This window comes from Rhinopithecus roxellana, chromosome 21, assembly GCF_007565055.1.
Source record: "Rhinopithecus roxellana isolate Shanxi Qingling chromosome 21, ASM756505v1, whole genome shotgun sequence".
In the NCBI taxonomy this organism is placed as follows: domain Eukaryota; kingdom Metazoa; phylum Chordata; class Mammalia; order Primates; family Cercopithecidae; genus Rhinopithecus; species Rhinopithecus roxellana.
This window is the reverse complement of record NC_044569.1, coordinates 6,584,141-6,607,640: the sequence shown is the minus strand read 5'-3', so window position 1 is coordinate 6,607,640 and position 23,500 is coordinate 6,584,141. Positions and strand designations below refer to the sequence as shown.

Sequence of the window (23,500 nt, the reverse complement as noted above, 5' to 3'; positions counted from 1 at the left end):
AATAAATATATTTTATATTTGTAATGATAAAGTATAAACATTATTTTTAAAATAAAAAAACTGCATCTCTCAGCAGTGTGTCAGTGTGGATAACTTTGCAGAACTCTTTGCCCCACCCCAATGGGCCTGACTCCTATCCTACTCAAGCTTTTGCTTTGCTCACTGGGTTCTCCTCCAGAAATTCGAGCCCCTGCTGACTCAGTCAGTCCCTCTAGAATGTAGCACCATGTAACTCCAGCTTTGTTGCAATAAACACGCATTTGCCTCTGCTTCAACTCTTACCTTCCTCAGTGTTAGCTGGTATCAACTCAATCAGGGATATTTCCCCTGGGTTCTTAGGTTGCCTTAATTGATTCCTGGGCAGACCTAGCCCACAGAATTGAGACTCATGTGGCTCTTTGCTGCCCTCTCCTGATCACAGATGGCACTACCTCAGCTGCCCCATGGAAGTCTGTCCTACCAACGTCCAGTATTCAGAAGAAACCTGACAACATTAGGCTCTGGTAATTCAGGAGGGCAGCTGTAGAATTCATATGCTGAAAATCTTTTACTCTATCTTAATCAAAATAGAGAGAACAGAACAAAAGCCTGCCGCATCTCTGTCAACTCGTGGATCTCATTAGCCATAACAAAATTATTACTCATCACAGCTTCAGATAACACTGGTATATTTGGAACTTTGGGGATTACTGATGTTGCAATTTTCAGCAGCTCGTGATTGTTCTTAGGCTTAAATTTCACAGATGGATCAGATACTGCAGTGTCTACCTTTGCACAGGAATGTGAGAATTTTGAAAGGCCAGCCAACAAATTGCCAAAAACAAAGCTCATGTTGACACTTTCCAAATAAACCTCTCGGCTGAACCAAGTATAGCCATTCACAAAGACCTAAGGGCACATCCTGATATGAGATGATGCTTTGCCACACGTCTCAGATATTAAAGGACAATGCCTGCGACAAACGATGCACACATCGGAGCAGGTGTTCTTGCATTCAGGGTCGGCAGAACAAGGTAAGTGCACATGCCGCCAAAACAGATCTGCTCAGATCTAACCGTGCCTGCTCCCCCTCCACAGGCTGAATACTTGAAAGCTGTTTGTACGGGTGTGAAAACGCATTCCACACTAAGGGCAGCCACGGCGATCTTCCTTCTTCCCAGGTTTCGTCTTGCCCAGCCTTTTCAGTGATGTCCATAAAAGGCCGTGAGAACGAGATGGAAATCAAGTGCACTGACCCTATTCGCTTCAGGACAGGAATCTTCCACAGCAGCGTCTCAGTCTGCTCTTATGCGGGGGTTGTGGGTTCCCCGCATTTTCCTTCCAGCTTCTAGGTTGTGTTCAGGGACCCATTTCCCGCACCACCGCCCACCTCCCAGAAAGCCAACGCACCCCCGACCCCCACCAGCCCACCCACAAGGTTTTGCTGATTCTGATCAATACAAAGGGAGCCTGCTGAGGGGTTTCTGGGGTGGTTCCTCCTCAGCGCTATAAGATGACAGTCCTCTTCTTCCTTTGGGAGTCACCAAGTGCGCACAGAACTCCAGGGACTACAAAGCCGTCCTCTTCCAGCATGAAGATGGGCCATCGTGGCACGTAGCAGAGCAGAGGACTGGAAGTAACCTGGGAATGTGACTCACTTCTGAACCAACCAGCTCGGAGGGGCATTCTCCCTCTGGCCCACTCGCGGCTTAGGGGAGAATTAATTCTTCTTCTTAGGCTTGTCTGAGTCCGGTTCCTTGTGCTGCTGCGGGATTCATCCTAAGTAGTACAGTCCTTTCCCCAGGCTGTTGATGCCCCTATGTCCTTCAAAACGAACGTGATTTCAGTGTCGAGACAGCGCAAGATGTGCTGCGAATGAGCAAGTTCCCCACAAAGAGGCTCCACTTGGAATCAGAGCAGGGCCGTGGGGAAGCCATGGGAAGAGCAGACCCACACCCCTGCAGGTCGGCACCCGCAGCGCAAAACAGAGGACGCCAACCCCGCCCAGTGCTTTCAGGTGTCCACTCACCCACAAAGTTAGAGATATCCTGAGGCATGGTCATGAAGAAGCCCAGACCTCTGCTCCGGCATCTGGAATCTCCTGGCGTGGCTGCAATACAAGACCACGGCAGAGAGGAGCTGCCTAAGGGCACCGCTCAGCACGGCTAGGACAGCACGGCTGGGACAGCACCTGCGCTGGTCCTTTTCAGCACAGATCGCCAGCGGCTGCAGCTTCTAACAAGCAGCTTTCCTTTTCCTTCATCCTGTTAAAGAACTTAGAGAAAGGAGCTTCCCTGAGCTAGCCCCTTTGTAGCCCAATATTTTCAAGCAAAGGCTGAAAAGATAGTGCAGGCTATGGTTTTTTTTTTTTTTTTCCAATACACATTGAATTAAAATTTTTTTCTTTTTGAGACGGAGTCTCGCTGTGTCGCCCAGGCTGGAGTGCAGTGGCCGGATCTCAGCTCACTGCAAGCTCCGCCTCCCGGGTTTATGCCATTCTCCTGCCTCAGCCTCCCGAGTTGGGACTACAGGCGCCCGCCACCTCGCCCGGCTAGTTTTTTGTATTTTTTAGTAGAGACGGGGTTTCACCGTGTTAGCCAGGATGGTCTCGATCTCCTGACCTCGTGATCCGCCCGTCTCGGCCTCCCAAAGTGCTGGGATTACAGGCTTGAGCCACCGCGCCCGGCCTGTGTCTTGCTTCTTTATCCAACTTGCCACTCTGCGCCTTTTAAGTGGGGTGTTTAGCCCATTTATGTTCAAGGTTAATATTGATATGTGCAAATTCGATCCTGTCATCATGCTGGCAGCTGGTTGTTATGCAGACTTGTGTAGCAGATTTATAGTGTCAATGGGCTATGTACTTAAGTGTGTTTATGTGGTGGCTCTTAACTGCTGGAGGGCAGTGACGTGATCTCAGCTCACTACAACCTCCACCTCCTGGGTTCAAGAGATTCTCCTGCCTCAGCCTCCTGAGTAGCTGGGATTACAGGCGTGCACCACCATGACCAGCTAATTTTGTATTTTTAGTAGAGATGGGGTTTCACCATGTTGGTCAGGCTGGTCTTGAACTCCTGATCTCATGATCTGCCCACCTTGGCCTCCCAAAGTGCCGGGATTATAGGTGTGAGCCACCGTGCCCAGCCTGCTTTTATCTTCTTTGATGCCATTGAGGGTTTAACTGTGGTGTAAGCGGCAGTGCAGTGGGGTGTGCGTGTGTCAGCAGAGGTAAGGGTACTGGTGGGAGCAGAATGGTGAGACTGCCTGTGGGTGCTAGCAAAGTGGTGCATGGGAGATTGTAGTGGGAAGAGGCTGTGGGTGGGTGGGTGTTCACCGGTAGGGGCCAGTCTGCCGGAGCTCTGTGGCAGTTAGGTATGGTCTGCCTGTAAATGAGCTATTTTGGCTGCCACTGGAGAGCACCCTAGTTGGGCATCTGTGGCTGCGCTGCAAATGGCCGTGGCCAGGCAGGGACCCCCAGAAAGGCCAGATTAGGGGAGCAGGGGCACTCAGGTAGACTGGCCTTGTCCCAAGGGCAAGACCACCCTGCTCTTTCCAGGTCTGACAGTTGACAAAGCCAAAGTCACCCAGAGGAGTGTGGTGAGTCCTAGGGAATGGGTGTCCTTGGTTGTACTCCACTGTAGCCATTCCAGTGCCAAACCCTCTGGGTTCTGCAAAGGCTGGAGTCCTTTCCCTGCCACCACTCCAAACAACTCTCCCTGTCAGCTTAAATGTCCATAGGGTTGTGGGGTTTCCTGCAGCTAGGATTCCAGAGGTCCATGGTAAGAGTGGGTCACTCGTCTATTTAACTCACCCCTTCCCCAGGAGCCTCTGAGGACCAGGAACAAATCCTAGTGCTCACTTGTCCTGGGAAGGGTTCCCAGCTTCCTTCCCCTTGAGCCCAGCATCTGTATTTTCCCACTGTCCACTCTCAACACCTTCCTTCCAAAGATCTGCTCAGAGTGTCAGTTTTCTTGATGGTCTGGTCTCTTGGTGAGAGATGCTCTTCCTGTCCGCATCTAGTCAGCCAGCTTGGCTCCCTCCCCAACTCTTTTAGATTTCTCCAAACATTATTGTACTGATTTTTTTTTTTTTTTTTTTTTTTTTTTTTTTTTTTTTTTTTTTTTGAGACGGAGTCTCACTCTGTTGCCCAGGCTGGAGTGCAGTGGCCGAATCTTGGCTCACTGCAAGCTCCGCCTCCCGGGTTTGCGCCATTCTCCTGCCTCAACCTCCCCAGTAGCTGGGACTACAGGTGCCGCCACCACGCCCGGCTAGTTTTTTTTTTGTATTTTTTAGTAGAGACGGGGGTTTCACCGGGTTAGCCAGGATGGTCTCCATCTCCTGACCTCGTGATCCGCCCGTCTCGGCCTCCCAAAGTGCTGGGATTCCAGGCTTGAGCCACCGCGCCCGGCCTCTATTGTACTGATCTTTAATGCTCTGGTATTCCCACTTCCTGGTTCTCGAGTGTACTGGTATCTTCCCTACACTTGCAGGTAACGGGGTGACAGAGCAAAGGCAAAGGAGCAGTAGAGAGTAACTGAGCCGCGGACACAGAGGCATAGAAGACAAAGGTCCGGTGAGATGAGATCCTGCAACATTTGCTTCTGATGAGGGCCTCAGGCTGCTTCCACTCATGGTGGAAGACAAAGGAGAGTTGGTGTGTAGAGATCACATGGCGAGATAAAGCAAAAGATGGGGGAGGTGCCAAGCTCTTTTAAACAACCAGGTGTCATTGTTGTTAATCGGAAAACATTCTGTCCCTGGGAACTGAGCAAGAACTCACACTCCCACCACCGTAAGGCATTAATCTATTCATCAGGGACCCACCCCCATGACCCAAACACCTCCCACTAGGCCCCATCTGCAATACTGGGGATCAAATGTCAACTTAAGATTTGGAAGGATAAACATTCAAATTGTAGCTCATTCCTAAGCAGAAGTTATGTACCTGGGTGCACCAAAATTCATGTACTAGAATATCTGGATCAGTACTAGTTTCCAAATGGTAAATGAACCAAACAGCCGTCAGATAAATAGTATGTGGTTTATTCACACAATGGAATATTATACAACCATGAGAATGAAAAATTATGTACAAATACATGCAACAAAAATCTCACAAACATAATATGGGTGAAAAGAAACCAGATACAAAGAATACATAATTTCATTTATATATCATCCCAAACCAGACAGAACTAATCTATGCTCTTAGAACTCAGGATAGTGGTTTCCCTTGGAGAGGTAGTTAACTAGAAGGGAATCTGATGGGGGGCTTCTGGGGTGCTGATTGTATGCACGTGTTCCATTTGTGAAAAATCATTGGTGTGTTTCTATAGTTACACTTTAATAAAAAGTTAAAATGATTTGCCTCTGTCTGGATACTCAACTCAAACCTGAAAGAAAGGCCTCCTCTCAGCCTCTCACTTTGGCTACACTCTTGTACTGGCATCCTCAGCTCCTGCCACTTGCAAATGGTGAGGGTGGGAAGAGAACCCCTCTCCCTGTCATGCAGGCTAAACTAGATTTGCTACAGGTTGGGCTGCTAAAGGAGGAGGTCTATCAAACTGAAATTCAAGTCTTATCTTTGCTTCCTGCCAGTGCACTTGAGGGCTGTCTTGCTCTCTCTAACCCCCTCTTTCAAAAAAGCCCCTTACTCAGAAAGAAACACTCCTCCCAGGGAACATCTAAGTAGGTACCAGCATTTTGAACCAAAAGCATGGAGCTCTAACAGTTAACACCTCAAGCTGCAGGTGGCGGATGGGTGGAGTCATCTGGGCTGACACCTGTGGAGGTATATAACAAGCACTTGGAGGGCAGGCCCGACTTGGGGAGGGGGGTGTGAAAATCCTGGCTCTCCTCTGGGCAAGTCTGTATCCTCTATGACTCAGTTTCCTCATCATTAAAATGGGAATAATGGTGCTGAGATGTTGTAACAATCAAAACGAGTTACCAGAGGAGAAGAATTTAGCAAAGTGACTGACTTAGGCAAGAGACTAATAAACATTAGCTGTCAGCTCAGCTTTGTCCAAGGTATGCTGTCCCCAGAAAAGCACAACCCAGGAGAAGTCCAGGGAGCAGGGATTTTAGGGCTTGCTCAAGTCTCCACAGCCAAACTGTGGAGAGCACCCTTGGGTGTCCTCAGCTTCCTCAATATGGTGGTGAGGCGCAGGCACTAAGGAGTGGGGTGGCTTTAGGCCTACATGGGAGCAGAGGACACACTGGGAAGCACAAGAGGGAGAGAAGTGCTGACAGTGCCCCGGGATCCAGTCCCGTCCATATCTGCTAAATATCATTGCGCAAGTGTAGTAGCCTTTGCACCAGTTGCCTTCAAAGAATTAGGAATGTTGTTCTGCCAGAGGGCGGGGAATGAAGACACTTGTCAAGTGTGTAGTGTTTGATGTAGCAGCAACGAGGGAGGTTCTAACATCACACACACTTCCTATGTGACCAACAGGCCATCAAGTACCACAGGCATTTTGGTACAACTTCCATTACTGCGGCCTGGTCCCTGGATTTGGCCTCTATTTTGCAGACCCTAGAGACCCTCTGTGGTGACTGGCTTGAGATAACCCAAATGCACAAGGCCTGAGGTAGACAACAGAAAGCCAGTTTTTCAACAAAAAACAATGTTCGGAGCTAGAATATTCACACTGGCATTTTCACCTTGCAGGCAGATCTATACAAATAACCAAACCTTCATCACAAAGATACTTGAAGAGTACTTGAATACAAATCAAAATGACATAATGGTGCTAAGCTAAAAAACAGATTAAGAAGAAATTCCCAAGAGAGTTAACAAAACTGGATACCTGGCCATCTCATGGCTGAGCAACCTTTGTCTGCTTTTCTATGACGCTGACCAATATACTCTCTCAACTCTGCTCTGATTCTCTATTAACATGTGAAGTCAGACAGCGATCATGCTCCCTTGATTTCCAAGTGTGGGTGGGGAGCAGGCTGGGAAACTCACTGTGCCGGCAATCTACCTTTCAGTCATCACAAGAATGCATTAACATAAGTGAGAGTCTCCACCCAATGTTTTCTCCGGCTGAAGGCCAGTTTCTTTGGAGAGTCACCCTGGACCCAGAGAGCCTGGTTGGGTACTGAAGGCACAGGAGGGCCAAGCCGGATGTTGCAGTGGCTCTGCAGAGGCCCTCTCACAGAATTGCAATACTTTCCGCAGGTTAGAACATGGCTTCCTCAGAAGTGGTTAAAAACTGCCAGCTCCCCTCCCTGACCACAAGCCACCAGTGCTTTTTCTCAAGTATATTCTAGACCCAAAGCATTGAACATCAGCAGTCTTCGTTCCATCACAATCCAGCCATGTTCCCAGATCAATCAGCGCAATCCCCAGTGCCGTCATTCCCACCAATAGCTGGTTGGGTCTTCATTTATAATTCCATTCTCAGAGGATACACTGCATGGCAGGTCTGGGAGTGCCCCACTTGACTGAGCTTGCAGCAACAGGTGCTCTTCCTGGCCTGATGGTGAAAAGCCATGCCCCCCTCACAATAGTCACCGTAAGTCCTGAGTAGAAAACTGAACATTTAGACTGCAAGGTGGGTCGAGGGAGTCCTACTAGGTCCCTTCCACCTTGGTGGTTGGAGAGGATAGGCAGGGGATGCCATTTCTAGTCTTTTTCCTAACAGTTCTTAAGTCAATGTCCAGAAACTTAATTGTAGCAAGGAGACACGGGCTGGGGGCGGGGAGGGGTTGCAGGGTGGTGGAGGAAGAACCGATACGGCAAGAGACAGGCAAAGCTCAAGGAGGAAGGTGCTGCCTGAACGCAGTGCCTGCAGACGTGGCTCCAGCAGGCAAAGCTCAAGGAGGAAGGCGGCTGCCTGAACGCAGTGCCTGCAGAGGTGGCTCCAGCAGGCAAAGCTCAAGGAGGAAGGTGCTGCCTGAACACAGTGCCTGCAGACGTGGCTCCAGTGAGCCTCCCCCACACCAGCAACAGTGGGTTCAGTCCCCAGTGCGTCTTCTCATATCTAATCTCGCTCTCTGCTCCTTTCTGTTCGCTGAAGAGTTCTTAGGAACTCTACCTTTCTGTTCTCCCTGCCTTGTATTACCACTGGTTATTCCATCCTTTGGAGGATTCTTCTCTCCCCCAAATTACCCATGGCGTGGAAGAGGCTGAAAGAGGCTAAAAGTACATGTATTATTATCACCTGTTAATTAAGAACAGTAAATGCGAATCGAGGAAATAATGATGATGCTTTTCCTGTACCTACCAAGCTATCAATATACTTCCCGGCACTGCCCTAGAATGAAAACGAACCTGTATATGTGACAGGAAGACTTCCTTTCCCCACCTCACCAACACTATTTGCAAACTTTTCCTAGCTAATGACAGCCACCAGAGTCAGATGCAGTATTACTTACTTCCCAAACGACTTAAGGCAAAAAGACTTATTTTTGTAAACTAGGTAACACGTTGGAGATTCACAGGTTGCAGAAGGAACTGAAATGAGGAAACCCATATTTTCTTGCTAAAAAGCTTGCAACTCTAACACCATGAACGGTTAATACATGTAAACTAATGAAGACACTATGTTTTTAAAACAAGCATTGTGAATTACTACAGAAAGTGATGTTTTTGTAAACCATGGCTTAATAATTTAAAAAAGAATACTCAATTGCTCTGCTTCATTCACTACATCTACATCTAAAAACTGGCAAGTTTTCCAAATGGTGGTGTAAAGTAAGAACAACAGTTCACATAGGTACCAGTTTTGGAAAAGCAGTCAATTATACAAGTGACAATTTTAACAATGGCTCGTATGGTACAAAGTGCTGAGGTTGTAACAGAAGAACAGGTATTGCTTATTTCTGGGCTGAAGTGGGTACACAGCATCAGTTGGTGAGAATATTCCTAACGCAGTTCCATGTATAAATTTGGAAAAAATATGCAACATGTTTACATGGGAGGGATTTTCATTAAATTTTGAGAAAAATAACTATGGCACCATTTGTTCAATGAAGAAAGGTAAATGTGTCTAATCACAATCTTGGTAACTGGAAACATTAATCGCTGTGGTAGTAAATTCTCAAAAGAAAGCCCCAAAATTCCAAAATTCTATGCTGCCACTTAAAGTGTTCTAACCAGCTCCTGAATTGTGGCATGTTAATGATTATTTCAAAATGCAATAAATTGCTAAAATTTCAGCTAAGCAACTTTCATGAACATCTGAAATTGAGTCTTAAACTTATAACTTTAACAATACATATTGAACACTTACATTCAACTGTACAGACCATTAAATCTTGAAAAATGCTATATAACAAAACCATAGAAATGAACATACTATGAAAATGCTCTCTGACCAATTCTACAACTGCAATAAATTGAATACTGTAAACACACACAGGACAAATCTGAGCACTGTGGAAAGAGTTTAGTTGCTTTAACAAGTCATATTTTTATGAGCTAAGATCATAGAGGCAAATGGAATTCTTAGAACATTACCTAAAAATAGATTTTTTAAAGACAGAGGTCCCAATTCATTCTTATATACACATGCAAAAGTTCATCTGTCACAGACAGCAAATGCTGAATTTCTACACTGCAGTTTCTGGCAGTATCCTGCACATTTAGAATTAAAATCAACAAACAGAGAAACGTCAAATATATCGAGATGAGTTGTTCAAATTTGTGCAGGACAGAACATAGCCCCTCTGGGACTACTGCCTGTGTGCTCACTGCTGTTTCTCAAAGGCAAACACCAAGTAAATACCTAAAAAGGAAATAAATAAGAGTTTAGTTTCTCATATGATTACAATAAATAAAACAATCTGTCTTGTTCATAATTTGGTGAAAATTCTTAGGCTCTCAAGCAGCTTCTGAAGAGGAAAATTCCCCATAAATTCTAAGAGTTCCTCTATTATTTGAATCATTTTTAGGCAGATATGGGATGGTATTTGTTTACTTTAAAACAATTATATAAATTTATTTTATATAAATATATATATATTAAATATATATATTATATATATATATTTTATATATATTTATATATATTTATATATATTATATATATTTATATATATTTATATATATTAAATATATATATATTATATATATATATTAAATATATATATAAATATATATATATTAAATAAATATATATTACTATAATACTCAGTGATATAGCAGCCCATGGGAAAACCAGTTCAACAGCTCTAAAAATCAGTTTAAGGTAAGAAAAATGAAAGTATAACTAAACTAAAAGTATAACAAATTAAAATTTAAATTAAAAGTATAACAAAGAAAACTAGAATTAAAATATTAAAGCTATTTTATAAAACTAGAATTAAAGTAACATACATGTTAACAATTCACCCAATTACTGTGTTGTAGGGCCTTGTGAAGAAAGTGAGCCAAAAGCTCCATGACAATTAATACTTACAGACACTGTTCCTATTTCTGCATGTATTGGCCCCAAGAGCTCTCTCCCTGAAATAAGGTTTCCTGCTTTGACTCAAAAGACAGCTAAACGAATTCAGGATTCCTTGTTCTGAATCAAGCTGAAATCTATTGAAGCCATACCCAACCTGATTTAGCTTCACAGACTGTGTTTTTTTTTTTTTTTTTTTTTTTACAAATTGTAGGTCTGTGGCAATACCACGTCAAGCAAGTCTACTGGCACCATTTTTCCAACAGCACATGCTTGCTTCAGGTTTTTATATCACATTATGGTAATTCTTGCATTATTTCAAGCTTTTCCATTATTATCTGTCATGACGATCTATAATCAGTGATCTTTGCTATTATTATAACTGTTTTGGTGTGCCACAAACTTTATAGAAGTGCCTTTATAAGATGGAGAACTCATAAATGTCATGTGTGCTCTGACTGCTCCACTAATTAGCTGTTCCCCCATCTCTCTCCCTCTCTCTCCTCGGCCTCTCTGTTTCTGGAGATACAACAGTATTGAAATAAGGCCAGTTAATAATCCTACAATGGTCTCTACATGTTCAAGTGAAAGGAAGACTTGCACATCTCTCACTTTAAATCACAAGCTAGAAATGATTAAGCTTAGTGAAGAAGGCATGTCAAAAGCTAAAATAGGCAAAAAGCTAGGCTTGAAATCAGCCGTTATGAATGCAAAGGAAAAGTTCTTAAAAGTCTACTCCAATAAACACACTGGAATAACAAAGCAAACAGCCTTACTGCTAATTTGCAGAAAAAGTCTGAGTGGTCTGCAAAGAAGTCACAACATACTAGTCACAACATTCCCTTTATCCAAAGCCTAATTCAGAGACCCTAACTCTCTTCAATTCTATGAAAGATGAGAGGTGAGGAAACTGCACAAGAAAAGTCTGAAACTAGAAGTTGGTTCAGGAGGTTTAATGAAAGCAGCCACCTTCATAATGTAAAAGTACAAGATGATGCAGCAAGTGCTGATGTAGAAGCTGCAGCAAGTTATGCAGAAGATCTAGCTAAGATCACTGATGAAGCTGGCTACATTAACTAAACAAGACCTTCAATGGAGACGAGACAGCCTTCTATTAGAAGATGCCATCTAGGACTTTCATAGCTAGAGAGGTCAACACCTGGTTTCAAAGCTTCAAAAGACAGGGTGACTCTCCTGTCAGGGGCTAATGCTGCTGGTGACTTTAAGGTGAAGCCAATGCTTATTTATCCTTCCAAAAATCCTGAGGCCCTTAAGAATTATGTAAAATCTGTTCTGCTCATGCTCTATAAATGGAACAAAGCCTGGATGACAGCATATCTGTTCACATCCTGGTTTACTGAGTATTTTAAGCCCACTGTCGAGACCTACTGCTCAGAAAAAGAAAACTCTTTTAAAAATATTACTGCTCGGCCGGGCGCGGTGGCTCAAGCCTGTAATCCCAGCACTTTGGGAGGCCGAGACGGGCGGATCACGAGGTCAGGAGATCGAGACCATCCTGGCTAACACGGTGAAACCCCGTCTCTACTAAAAAGACAAAAAACTAGCCGGGCGAGGTGGCGGCGCCTGTAGTCCCAGCTACTCGGGAGGCTGAGGCAGGAGAATGGCGTGAACCCGGGAGGCGGAGCTTGCAGTGAGCTGAGATCTGGCCACTGCACTCCAGTCTGGGTGACAGAGCGAGACTCCGTCTCAAAAAAAAAAAAAAAAAAAAAAAAAAAAAAAAAAAAAAAAAAAAAAAAAAATTACTGCTCATTGGCAATGTACCTGGTCACCCAGGAGGTCTGATGAAGATGTACAAGATTAATGTTATTTTCATGCCTGCTGATACAACATCCATTCTGCAGCCCATGATCAAGGGGTGATTTTCATTTTTAAGTCTTCTTATTTAAGAAATACATTTTGTAAGGCTATAGCTGCCATAGATAGCGATTCCTCTGATGGGTCTGGATGAAGTAAATTTAAAACCTGATGGAAAGGATTCACCATTCTAGATATCATTAAGAATGTTCATGCTTCATGGGATGAGGTCAAAATAACAACATGAACAGGAGTTTAGGAGAACTGTATTCCAACCCTCATGCATGACTTCAAGGGGTTCAACCCATCAGTGGAGGAAGTAGCTGTAGACGGGATGGCAACAGTAAGAGAACTAGAATTATAAGTGGAGCCTGCAGATGTGACTGAATTGCTCCAATCTTATGATCAAACTTGAACAAATGAGGAGTTGCTTCTTATGGATGAGCTTGAGATAGAATCTGCTTCTGGTACACACACTGGGAACATTGTTGAAATGACAACAGAGGATTTAGAATATTAATATTACAAAATCTTAGTTGATAAAGCACCAGTAGAGGTTTCAGAGGAGTGACCCCAATTTAGAAAGAAGTTCTACAGTGGTTGAAATGCTATGAAACAGCATTGCATACTACCGAGAAATCTTTTGTGAAAGAACAGTCAATCAATGAGGCAAACTTCATTGTCTTAACCGCCACAGCCACACCAATCTTCAGCAACCACCATCCATTGAGAGTATTTCTGTCATCGAGGAAAGACCCTCCCTTCACCAGCAGAAAAGATTTGGATTCACTGAAGGTTCAGATGATCTTTAGCATTTTTTACCAATGAAGCATTTTTAAATTAAGGTATGTATACTGTTTTCAAACACTACTGCACACTTAACAGACTACAGTACAGTGTAACCATAACTTTTATAGGCACTGGGAGATCAAAAAATCTGAGTGACTTGCTTTACTGCAGTGGTCTAGAACTAAACTTGCAGTATCCCCAAGGTATGCCTGTATATCTTCTAATAAAATACCGATAGATTTTAGGGCAAGAAAATACCTGAAAAGGTGACAAATCCCGAAAACATCACAAGGATGTTCAGGGCATGTGCTAGGATACTCAACCGTGAGTCAAGATCAAGTCCATCTAAGCTGGAGGCCTCACTCCTTGAGATGACTTCTGAAGGGAGGGTAGATGAACACAGCTAACTGCCTGATGGCCTCCCAAGACTCCAGCTTCTTGCTCTTCCAATCCAACTTGTACAGGAATACCATGGCAGTTTTTCCAAAATACTACTTTGGTCATGCTACTATCTGCCCCTTATTTACTGGTTTCCAATTTCTTTTAGTTGAAATGAAATGTGGCTAGCAGCACAGTGATAGGACAGAAAACAGGCAGGGTGTTCATCAAGTCTGCTACTCCTGCCAGAAAGCAAGGAGAAACGCAGTCCCCAACACTTGTAGCACATCAGTGTGCACAGCACGTCAGCACTCACAGCTGGCTACTATCACTCATGCTGTCCCCCACTCTGTGTGGCCTTTGTGCAGTCCAGCCTTGCCAAATCCCACCTCCCACAGGCCCATACCAATTGCAAACAACCCCTCAGTCCTGTTCAGTCCTCATTTAGGGTCATCTGAAACCACTAACATGCTAGAGTCTGATTTTCAATACATAGTAACTTTCCTTCTAACTTGAAACTCCTAAAAAGTCCCACTTATTGTATAAAATGCCTTCTATGCAGGCATTTCAATTGGGATTTAAAAAATCAAATCGTGAACCACTTCCACTTCCAGAAACAAATCAATAGCAATTCTCTCCTTTCTCATTTAAAGCCATCTTCTAAAGGAGCAGCAGCTCTGATGATCGCAAGTCTAAAATACAGCTTGGGCCTTTTAGACTCGTGATGGCATGCAAGATACGCTCAACCTACGAAGCCCTCTAGCTTAGAACAGTGCAATTCACCAAAGAGCCAAACAATCCTGGGGTGCTACACTCTAGGTGCAATTTGGCCATTGCTCTCTTCACATGTCCAGCCCATCTCTTCCAATTGTCTGGGGCCATCTAATTTTTCATTTGTACACGATGACTGAAGTTCAGACAAATAGGCAATATAAAAATACAGTTCTAAGCCACAGCCAGTACCACCATCATGATGACTCGTGATCAAAATTTACACCCTACTTTCGGACTAGCAGGATGTCTAAGACAGGTAACCAGTCTTCACTGAAGGGAAAAAGTAATAAAATCCATAGTTTATGCACACGCTCACTAGTGTATCAAACACGATCACATGTGTATAACACCCTCCAGTCCCATTTCTAGTAATAGTACCAATGTTCAGAGACAAACAGCCTCAAAATACTGGTCTTGTTTGACTCCTTTGCTTTTCTTCTCTATCCAACTCAGGAAGTCTTACTAAATTTTCCTTTTGCCAGGCTTCCATGAAACCACGGTTAAGATGACAGACCACTTAGGTAAGCTAATCACAGGTTAGCTCTGTGATCTTAGCAGTTTAGTTTTCTCATCTGTGAAAGGAGATATAATACTCATAAAGTCATTGTGAGGATTAAATGAGTTACAACATGTTATTATAAGGATTAAAGTTACACGCACCTGCACGTGTTCAACACTCAGTAATATTACTACCTCCCAGATGTCATTAGTTTTCATTAAGCTCTCCTTCACCTTTGTTCTGCACTACAGTAACATTAGCACTTAAAGGTTTGCCTAGTAGTATATTTATTTGTGTCTGCTCCTTCCATTACACTGTAGATTTCTAGAAGGTAGAGATTTAACATATTTATTTTACTTTACCTTTCACAGAACTTCATGTAAATCAATAATGTTTATCAAATGGATTGTCCTTAATGACCACTTGTGCCTCAACATCATCAACAACCATGTAAGGGGATTCCTACGGTAACAGTGAGGCTCTGCGACCTGACTTCCTCACACCCACTGCTGAAGAACCACAGGCCTTCACAGATTTGCTGTGCTCCTGGCTTCTCTTCTGAACACAGGAACTTCACTTCAGAACATCTTTGCACCACGTTTGCCCCCTATCGTGTGCATCTCTAACACATCCTGCTCACGGATGTTTCACTGAATGGTCTAGTATTATCATGCCTTCATGGTCACATTAGAGTGGCCAAATAAAAAAAAAAAAAGGCATGCAAGTATTCTATAAGCCAAAAATTCCACTAGAAATCTGAGGTAAGCACTTCAAATAGAGATGGCTACTTAGTAACAAATAGGCAATGAGAATGTTTACACATGCTCACAAAAGTTTACACTGAGGAAGACTCTATGTACAGTGTATCTTCTCTTGGCACTACACAGTTGTTCAAGAAAGGAAGATTAGACATATATAGAGATACATGTAAACACAAACACAACCTAAAATGTGTCAGAAAAACTCAAAGTTTTCAGATTTTATTTTGAGACAGTCTCATTGTGTCGCCCAGACTGCAGTGCAGTGGTGTGATCACAGCTCACTGCAGCCTTGAGGATCAAGCAATCCTCCCACCTCAGCCTCCTGAGTAGCTGGACTACAGGCACATGTCACCACGCCTGGCTAATTTTTTTGTATTTTTGGTAGAGACAAGCATTCGCCATGTTGCCCAGACTGGTCTCAACTCCTGGGCTCGAGGAATCTGTCTGTCTCGGCATCCCAAAATACTGATTTCTGGTGTGAGCCACAGCGCCCAGCCTTTTCGCAGGTTTTCCTGATCACTTTGAAACAGGAACTTTGACATTATCAGTTAATCTATGCTGATGATATACTCACTTGTAGCTTCCCATTCTGATTTACTTAAGGTTCCCTAAAATTACAAAAGAGAAAAAGAAAACTTTAGATTCAATATGGAAGTAAACATATGCTTATTTCTAAACAACCAGCACAGATGTCCAAAAGACCCTAACTTCATTGCAAATACACATTCAATTCACTCTTACATTGTGATTTGAGCATATAAAAGAAATCAGTGAGATTAACTTTGAAAGCCATCTTCTCACACTTTTATCCTCCTGCCAAATTCTCTAACTTGCAAATTCTCAACCAAAGACTGAATGTGTGTGAAGAGGGAACAGTGTGTGTGTGTGTGTGTGTGTGTGTGTGTGTGTGTAACTGGAAAATGCATCTATCTAGTATTCTTAATTTGGAAAATGAAAAAACAAAAAAGGCCTATCTTGAAACATCAAACAGCACCGGTGGAAAAAATACAATTTTCGTGTTTTTTTCAAAGGAATAACAAAATAAAGTATATATTACACAAAGGAAATACATTACATTTATGTAGCTATCAAAATATTAAAGATATGTGTTGCTTTGCACACACCATTAACTATAATAACAAGATCTAGTGGCAGTTCTAGTGATGTCATTTTTCCAGACATGATAAATGAAAACAATATTCTAAGATATTAGCAAAAATGTGCTATGAAAATATCTGCAATTTCTACTGATGACAAAGCTATAGTAGCAGCTAATATCACTGTGGTACTATTATAGTAATTATTTTTAAAAACGTTTACACAGAAATTAGTGTAAGTTAAGATGTAATTTTTCCCATTTAAATTCCTGGACCCCTGAATTCTATGTATGAAATGCTGTGATTCATTGGTGCCTACATTAGCAGGGAACTTGCACACCAAGCCTGTAATTTTTTCACTATCTTCACTGCCTTAGATATAGCACTCCATCTCAGTCCACTGAATTGAATTTTATCCCATATTCTGTGGTTATAACAAGTTAACATCACTTAGGGGAAACAACTGATTTGTAAGTCAATGAGCCCAAGTATTGTAAGTAAGTGAAATAATTTCCTATGTCTCCATATATAAGGTATGTTCTTTTTCTCATTCTCTATAAAATACTTTCAAAAATTGTAACTCACCAAAGGTAACTTTACTTGACTGTTCTTCATGTACTTGGCTGCATGTTCATAGTCATCCACCCTTTCAGAGACAAGTTTAGAACTCTCATTTGCAGGATATGGCTGGGGAAACAAATGAAAGTCCTAGTTACAATAACACATTGAAATTTACAATTCAGAATTAAACACGCTAAATCACTGAAATAACGTAATTAGAATAATCCCTAAGTACTACTTCTGGAATACAAACTACACATACTTTTGAAATACGAAAAAAAATAAAGAATCCTCTCTTAAACCAATTTTTTTAAAAAAATTATACTTTAAGTTCTAGGTTACATGTGCGAAATGTGCAGGTTTGTTACATAGGTATAGATGTGCCATGTTGGTTTGCTGCACCCATCAATTCATCATTTACATTAGGTATTTCTCCTAATGCTATCCCTCCCCTAGGCCCCCACCCCATGACAGGCCCCAGTGTGTGATGTTCCCTGCCCTGTGTCCATGTGATCTCATTGTTCGACTCCCACCTATAAGTGAGAACATGTGGTGTGTGGTTTTCTGTCCTTGTGTTAGTTTGCTGAGAATGATGGTTTCCAGGTTCATCCACGTCCCTGCAAAGGACATGAACTCATCCTTTTATATGGCTGCGTAGTATTCCACGGTGTGTATGTGCCACATTTTCTTAATCCAGTCTATCACTGATGGACATTTGGGTTGATTCCAAGTCTTTGCTATTGTGAATCAGTGCCACAATAAACATACGTGTGCATGTGTCTTTATAGCATGATTTATAATCTTTTGGGTATATACCCAGTAACGGGATCACTGGGTCAAATGGTATTTCTAGTTCTAGATCCTTGAGGAACCGCCACACTGTTTTCCACAATGGATGAACTAGTTTACACTCCCACCAACAGTGAAAAAGCATTCCTATTTCTCCACATCCTCTCCAGCACCTGTTGCTTCCTGAATTTTTAACAATCGCCATTCTAACTGGCGTGAAATGGTATCTCATTGCGGTTTTGATTTGCATTTCTCTGATGACGAGTGATGATGAGCATTTTTTCATGTGTCTGTTGGTTGCATAAATGTCTTCTTTTGAGAAGTGTCTGTTCATATCCTTTGTCCACTTTTTGATTTTTTTTTTTTCTTGTAAATTTGTTTAAGTTCTTTGTAGAGTCTGGATATCAGCCCTTTGTCAGATGGGTAGATGGCAAAAATTTTCTCCCATTCTGCTCCCATTCTGTAGGATGCCTGTTCACTTTGACGATAGTTTCTTTTGCTGTGCAGAAGCACATCTAATTTAGTTTAATTAGATCCCATTTGTCTATTTTGGCTTTTGTTGTCATTGTTTTTGGTGGTTTTTTTTTTGAGACGAAGACTCGCTCTGTTGCCCAGGCTGGAGTGCAGTGGCGTGAACTCAGCTCACTGCAAGCTCCACCTCCCGGGTTCACGCCATTCTCCCACCTTAGACTCCCGAGTAGCTGGGACTGCAGGCGCCTACGATCACGCCTGGCTAATGTTTCTTTTTTATTTTTTAGTAGAGACGGAGTTTCACCATGTTCGCCAGGATGGTCTCAATCTCTTGACCTCATGATCTGCTCGCCTCGGCCTCCCAAAGTGCTGGGATGACAGGCGTGAGCCACTGTGCCCCGCCTGCTTTTGCTGTTTCAGTCATGAAGTCTTTGCCCATGCCTATGTCCTGAATGGTATTGCCTAGGATTTTTTCTAGGGTTGATATGGTTTTAGGTCTTACATGTCAATCTTTAATCCATCTTGAGTTAATTTTTGTATAAGGTGTAAACAAGGGATCCAGTTTCAGCTTTCTACATATGGCTAGCCAGTTTTCCCAGTACCATTTATTAAATAGGGAATCCTTTCCCCATTGCTTGTTTTTATCAGGTTTATCAAAGATCAGATGTAAACCAGCAATTTTTTTTTTTTTTTTTTTTTTTGAGACAGAGTCTTGCTCTGTCCCCTAGGCTGTATTGCAGTGGCAGGATCTCCACTCACGGCAATCTTGGCCTCCCAAGCTCAAGTGATCCTCTACCTCAGCCTCCTGGGTAGCTGGGACTACACGCACAAGCCACCATGCTGGCTAATTAAAAAAAAATTTTTTTGTAGGGACAAGGTCTCAGTATGTTGCCCAGGCTGCTCTTAAATTCCTGGTCTCAAAGAATTCTCCTACCTCAGTCTCCCAAAGTGCTGAGATCACAGGTGTGAACCACCACATCCAGTCTTATGGTCAACTTTTATCACAATCTTAGGATATTCACAGCTGGAAGAAGCTACATAATTTAATCACCACCAAGAACCATTTAGCAGCAAACACTTGCACCTTCTCTATTGTTAGCCAAAAGCTTTGTATATATAAATACAGAGCTTAAAGATGTCATAAAAAGAGCTAAATATTAAAATGATGGCGATTTAATAGCCATGAAAAGCATAAAGAGCAATAAAAAAGTCAAGTCAACAGAGAACCCTGTTTAATAATCTAGCCTCCAAATTACAAACATTTCCCATATTTACGTAAGACTAAGGAAAAGGGTCAGAAAAACATCCTGTGTTTTTAAGGGTATGCTGGCCAAATGTTTATCCAAATTACTTCAAGTGCTATTTTTAATCCATTTTAAGTGATATCCCTTTATAGTATCTGAATTTTGCCTTTTAATAGATGTAAATCAGGCCTCGCTCGGTAGCTCATGCTGTAACCCCAGCACTTTGGGAGGCCGAGGCAGGCAGATCACTTGAGCTCAGGGGTTTGAGACTAGCCTGGGCCAACATGTCAACATTCTGTCTCTACATAAAATACAAAAAGTAGCCAGACATGGTGGCACGTGCCTGTAGTCCCTGCTACTCAGGAGGCTGAGGTTGCCTTCTGAGTATCACTTAGGCCGGGGTTGGGGGAGGCTGAGGGGGAGAGGTTGCAGTGTGCCAAGATGGTGCCAGTGCACTCCAGCTTGGATGACAGAGCGAGACTCTGTCTCCCCCACTCCCCTCCCAAAAAACAAACCAGATACATGTAAATCAAAACACAATAAATTACATGAACATTTAATAGAACCATCTACTCTACAAAGTTTATATTTTTTAATAATTCATTTATAATTCTTTGTCTTACTGCAACAAACCAGCTAGAAAGGAAGCACTGTAAACTTATAACTGCCTAATAAACTTTTAAGAAAGGATCTATGAGTATCTGCTGTGCAATCTTCTTTGTCTCTTTTTTTAATAAACATCCTGCGGCAAGTTCAGGCATTAGAAATTAACCTATTTATTTGCTGTTTTAAAAGTATTCGGCTATTTAGGACTGCTGTATCATTAGCATAAGCCACTTTACTTTGTATCACATCCCAGCACAGGGCTGTAAGAAAGAACACAGACTATCAATCAGGTTTTTGGAACTTTAATTCTACATGTTGTAGTTTTACCATATCACAAAGCTTCAGAACTTCATTTCTGAATGCCTGCCAAACTATTCTGTTGTACACTTGTTCTTTAACTTATCCTCCATGTGATTATCTGCTTATCACTGGACACCCAGTTTCTCTTCTCTACCGATCAGTTTGAAAGACCAACCAATACACGATTATAAAGCTGCAAAACATCGTTATTTTTTAAAATTTATTTTTTGAGACGGAGTTTCAATTTTGTCACCCAGGCTGGAGTGCGGCGACATGATCTTCGGTTACTGCAACCTCCACCTCCCGGGTTCAAGCGATTCTCCTGCCTCAGCCTCCCGAGTAGTTGGGATTACAGGCATGCACCACCACATCTGGCTAATTTTGTATTTTTAACAGAGATGGAGTTTTACCATGTCGGCCAGGCTGCTCTACAACTCCTGACCTCGGGTGATCTGCCGGCCTCAGCCTCCCAAAGTGCTGGGGTTACAGGCGTGAGCCACCATGCTGGGCCCAAAACTTATTAAAACATATATATCTTATTAAAACATACGTATCTTAGTGTCTCCTCTAAAGGAGTTCCTTTTCCACAAGTGTCCCTAGAATATGTTTGCTGGCGGAAAAAAAAGAAAACAGGTGTCAGGACCTATAGTTGCATGGCCTACATCTTTTCCTTCTTTCTTCTCTCTGTTCCAATGCTCCAGGAAAGCAGAAAAGTTGTAGTGGTTCTAGTGCTGAACCCAGATGAAAGCTGGATGCTTCAGGAAAAGACTTTTTGTGGCAAATATCAAGAAACAGATCCATTTAAACCTCTGACCCGGTCAAAAGCTGTGGCATCTGACTGCTCTTTCCACCTCTGGTCTGATCTCAAAGTCCTTCCAAACCGTCCCCCATTATGCCACCCAAGTAGCATCCTAACTCTTATCTGGTCATGTCCTTTCCTGCCCCCAGTCCTTTACACACCCACCAGAGTGACTTGGTCAAGAAGTAGGAAAACCAAAGGATATTTCAAACTACATGCTATTACTGCTTCTGTCCCCAGACAGCCATGGTAACAGGTCATATCCCCAAGTGCAGTACTGGGAGAGAAGGAAGACTGCTGAACAACTGTGAAAGCCATTAGTACTAGTTCCTCAAACATCCCCTGTGCATTCAGGTTTCTCTGCCTGTCCTCTACCAGTCTTCTTCCTTCCCAAAATGCCCTTATATATACTCACTGCACTTGGAATGCTTCTTCAATACTTCAGTCCAGTTCCCATCATGGACTGCATTATTCACTGAAATAACATGCCATAAAATTCTTGTTATCCCATACCCTACTATCCCTAAGTACATTTTGACATAAATTACACAAGTGAATTCATCACCCATATGCTAAGAGAAAAGCTAAATAATCGACCACTGTCATGCAAAGCACCATCAAATAAAGGTGATATGCTAAAGGTATGCTGTGTGGCCGGGCGCGGTGGCTCAAGCCTGGAATCCCAGCACTTTGGGAGGCCGAGACGGGCGGATCATGAGGTCAGGAGATCGAGACCATCCTGGCTAACACGGTGAAACCCTGTCTCTCCTAAAAAATACAAAAATCTACCCGGGCGAGGTGGCGGGCGCCTGTAGTCCCAGCTACTCCAGAGGCTGAGGCAGGAGAATGGCGGGAACCCGGGAGGCGGAGCTTGCAGTGAACTGAGATCCGGCCACTGCACTCCAGCCCCGGTGATAGAGCAAGACTCCGTCTCAAACAAAAAAATAAAATAAAATAAAGGTATGCTGTGTATGTGGGACAGGGGGACTTATTCACACATGGTTTTGCTAGTTTTCTCCTCTTAAGACAAAACAAGCCTCCCTTCCTAATATAAAGCCAATAAAAACATTCTTAGACCTAAAGTATAGGAAATACAACTAATGAGGAATATAACATTTTACTGATTATGTCTCTTCAAAGACAATTTAGAATTTATAGAAAGTCTTCCCACTCAACATTGTGGGAGTGGCTGGGTGCAGGTGCAACTTCAACAGGAGACTTTTGTTTGAGTATCATCTAAAAACTGAAGAACATCAAAAGGTTAGTATGGCCTTGAGCAAGTCATTGATCCTCTGAGCCTCAGGCTGCCTACTAAAAAAAAGTGAAAAGTGGCCAGATGCAGTGGTTCACACCTGTAATCCCAGCACTTTGGGAGGCCAAGGTGGGGAGATCGCTTGATGAGGCCAGGAGTTTGAGACCAGCCTGGGCAACACGGCAAAACCTCATCAGTACAAAAAGTTTAAAACTGAGACAGGTGTGGTGACGTCAGTTACTCAGGAGGCTGAGGTGGGAGGATCACCTTCCAGAGGGTGAAGGCCTCAGTGAGCTGTGATTGCATCACTGCACTCCAGCCTGGGCAACAGTGTGAGATCCTATCATTAAAAAAAAAAAAAAAAAGAAAAAAAGAATAGGAAAAAAATAAAGGAAAAGTTACCATTCTGCCTACTTCATGGAGGTAATTATAAGGACAAATAAGTCAGAGCACGCTTAAAGTACTTAAACTGAATCAACTCTCTACAGAAGTTTAATGTCCACCTGATGAATACGATTCTACTGATCAATAAAAATGCTCACTGAATATTTTAGGTCTGTCCAACCAGACATTGTCTGATAAGGAGAAAAAGGAAAAACAATCAATGGCTATGTGCTTGAAGCTTATACAGATACCTTCATTGCTGCATTAGGTCAGGAGAGGTCTCAGCAACAACATAGCATAAAAGACTGGAAGCCTGCTAAAGAATTACCATACAATAAAATTATGAATGGTATGAGCTTGTCTGGACACTGGCCAGGAAGGTTCTAAATTACTGTCGTAACCAAAAGGCACTGTTGTAAAGAACTGGTTCTCAACTTGCGGCAATTCTGCCCACGAGGGGATATTTGGCCATGTCTGGGGAGAGTCTTCTGGTGACCATAACTGGGGACAAGAGTGTTACTGGAAGGCATCTAGTGGGTAGAAGCCAGGAATGCTACTGAATATCCTACAATGCAGAGCATCCCACAGCAAGGAATTATCCAGAACAAAAT

At 42.8% G+C, this 23,500-nt stretch overlaps 1 protein-coding gene across 2 annotated transcripts in view; it reads right to left on the bottom strand.

Moving 5' to 3' along the window:
• Nucleotides 1-4,998: 4,998 nt before the first annotated feature.
• RNMT (RNA guanine-7 methyltransferase) overlaps nt 4,999-23,500 on the bottom strand; it is a 38,652-nt gene continuing 20,150 nt past the window's right edge. Inside the window, exons 10-12 of one of the 2 annotated variants that reach the window (XM_030925919.1) lie at nt 17,069-17,170; nt 15,961-15,994; nt 4,999-9,710 (exon numbers count right to left, since the gene is read on the bottom strand). In XM_030925919.1, the coding sequence (XP_030781779.1) occupies nt 9,673-9,710; nt 15,961-15,994; nt 17,069-17,170 (174 nt within the window). In that variant the 3' untranslated portion in view covers nt 4,999-9,672. The remainder of the gene's footprint in view (nt 9,711-15,960; nt 15,995-17,068; nt 17,171-23,500) is intronic. The other variant, XM_010375498.2, reaches the window with a different exon arrangement.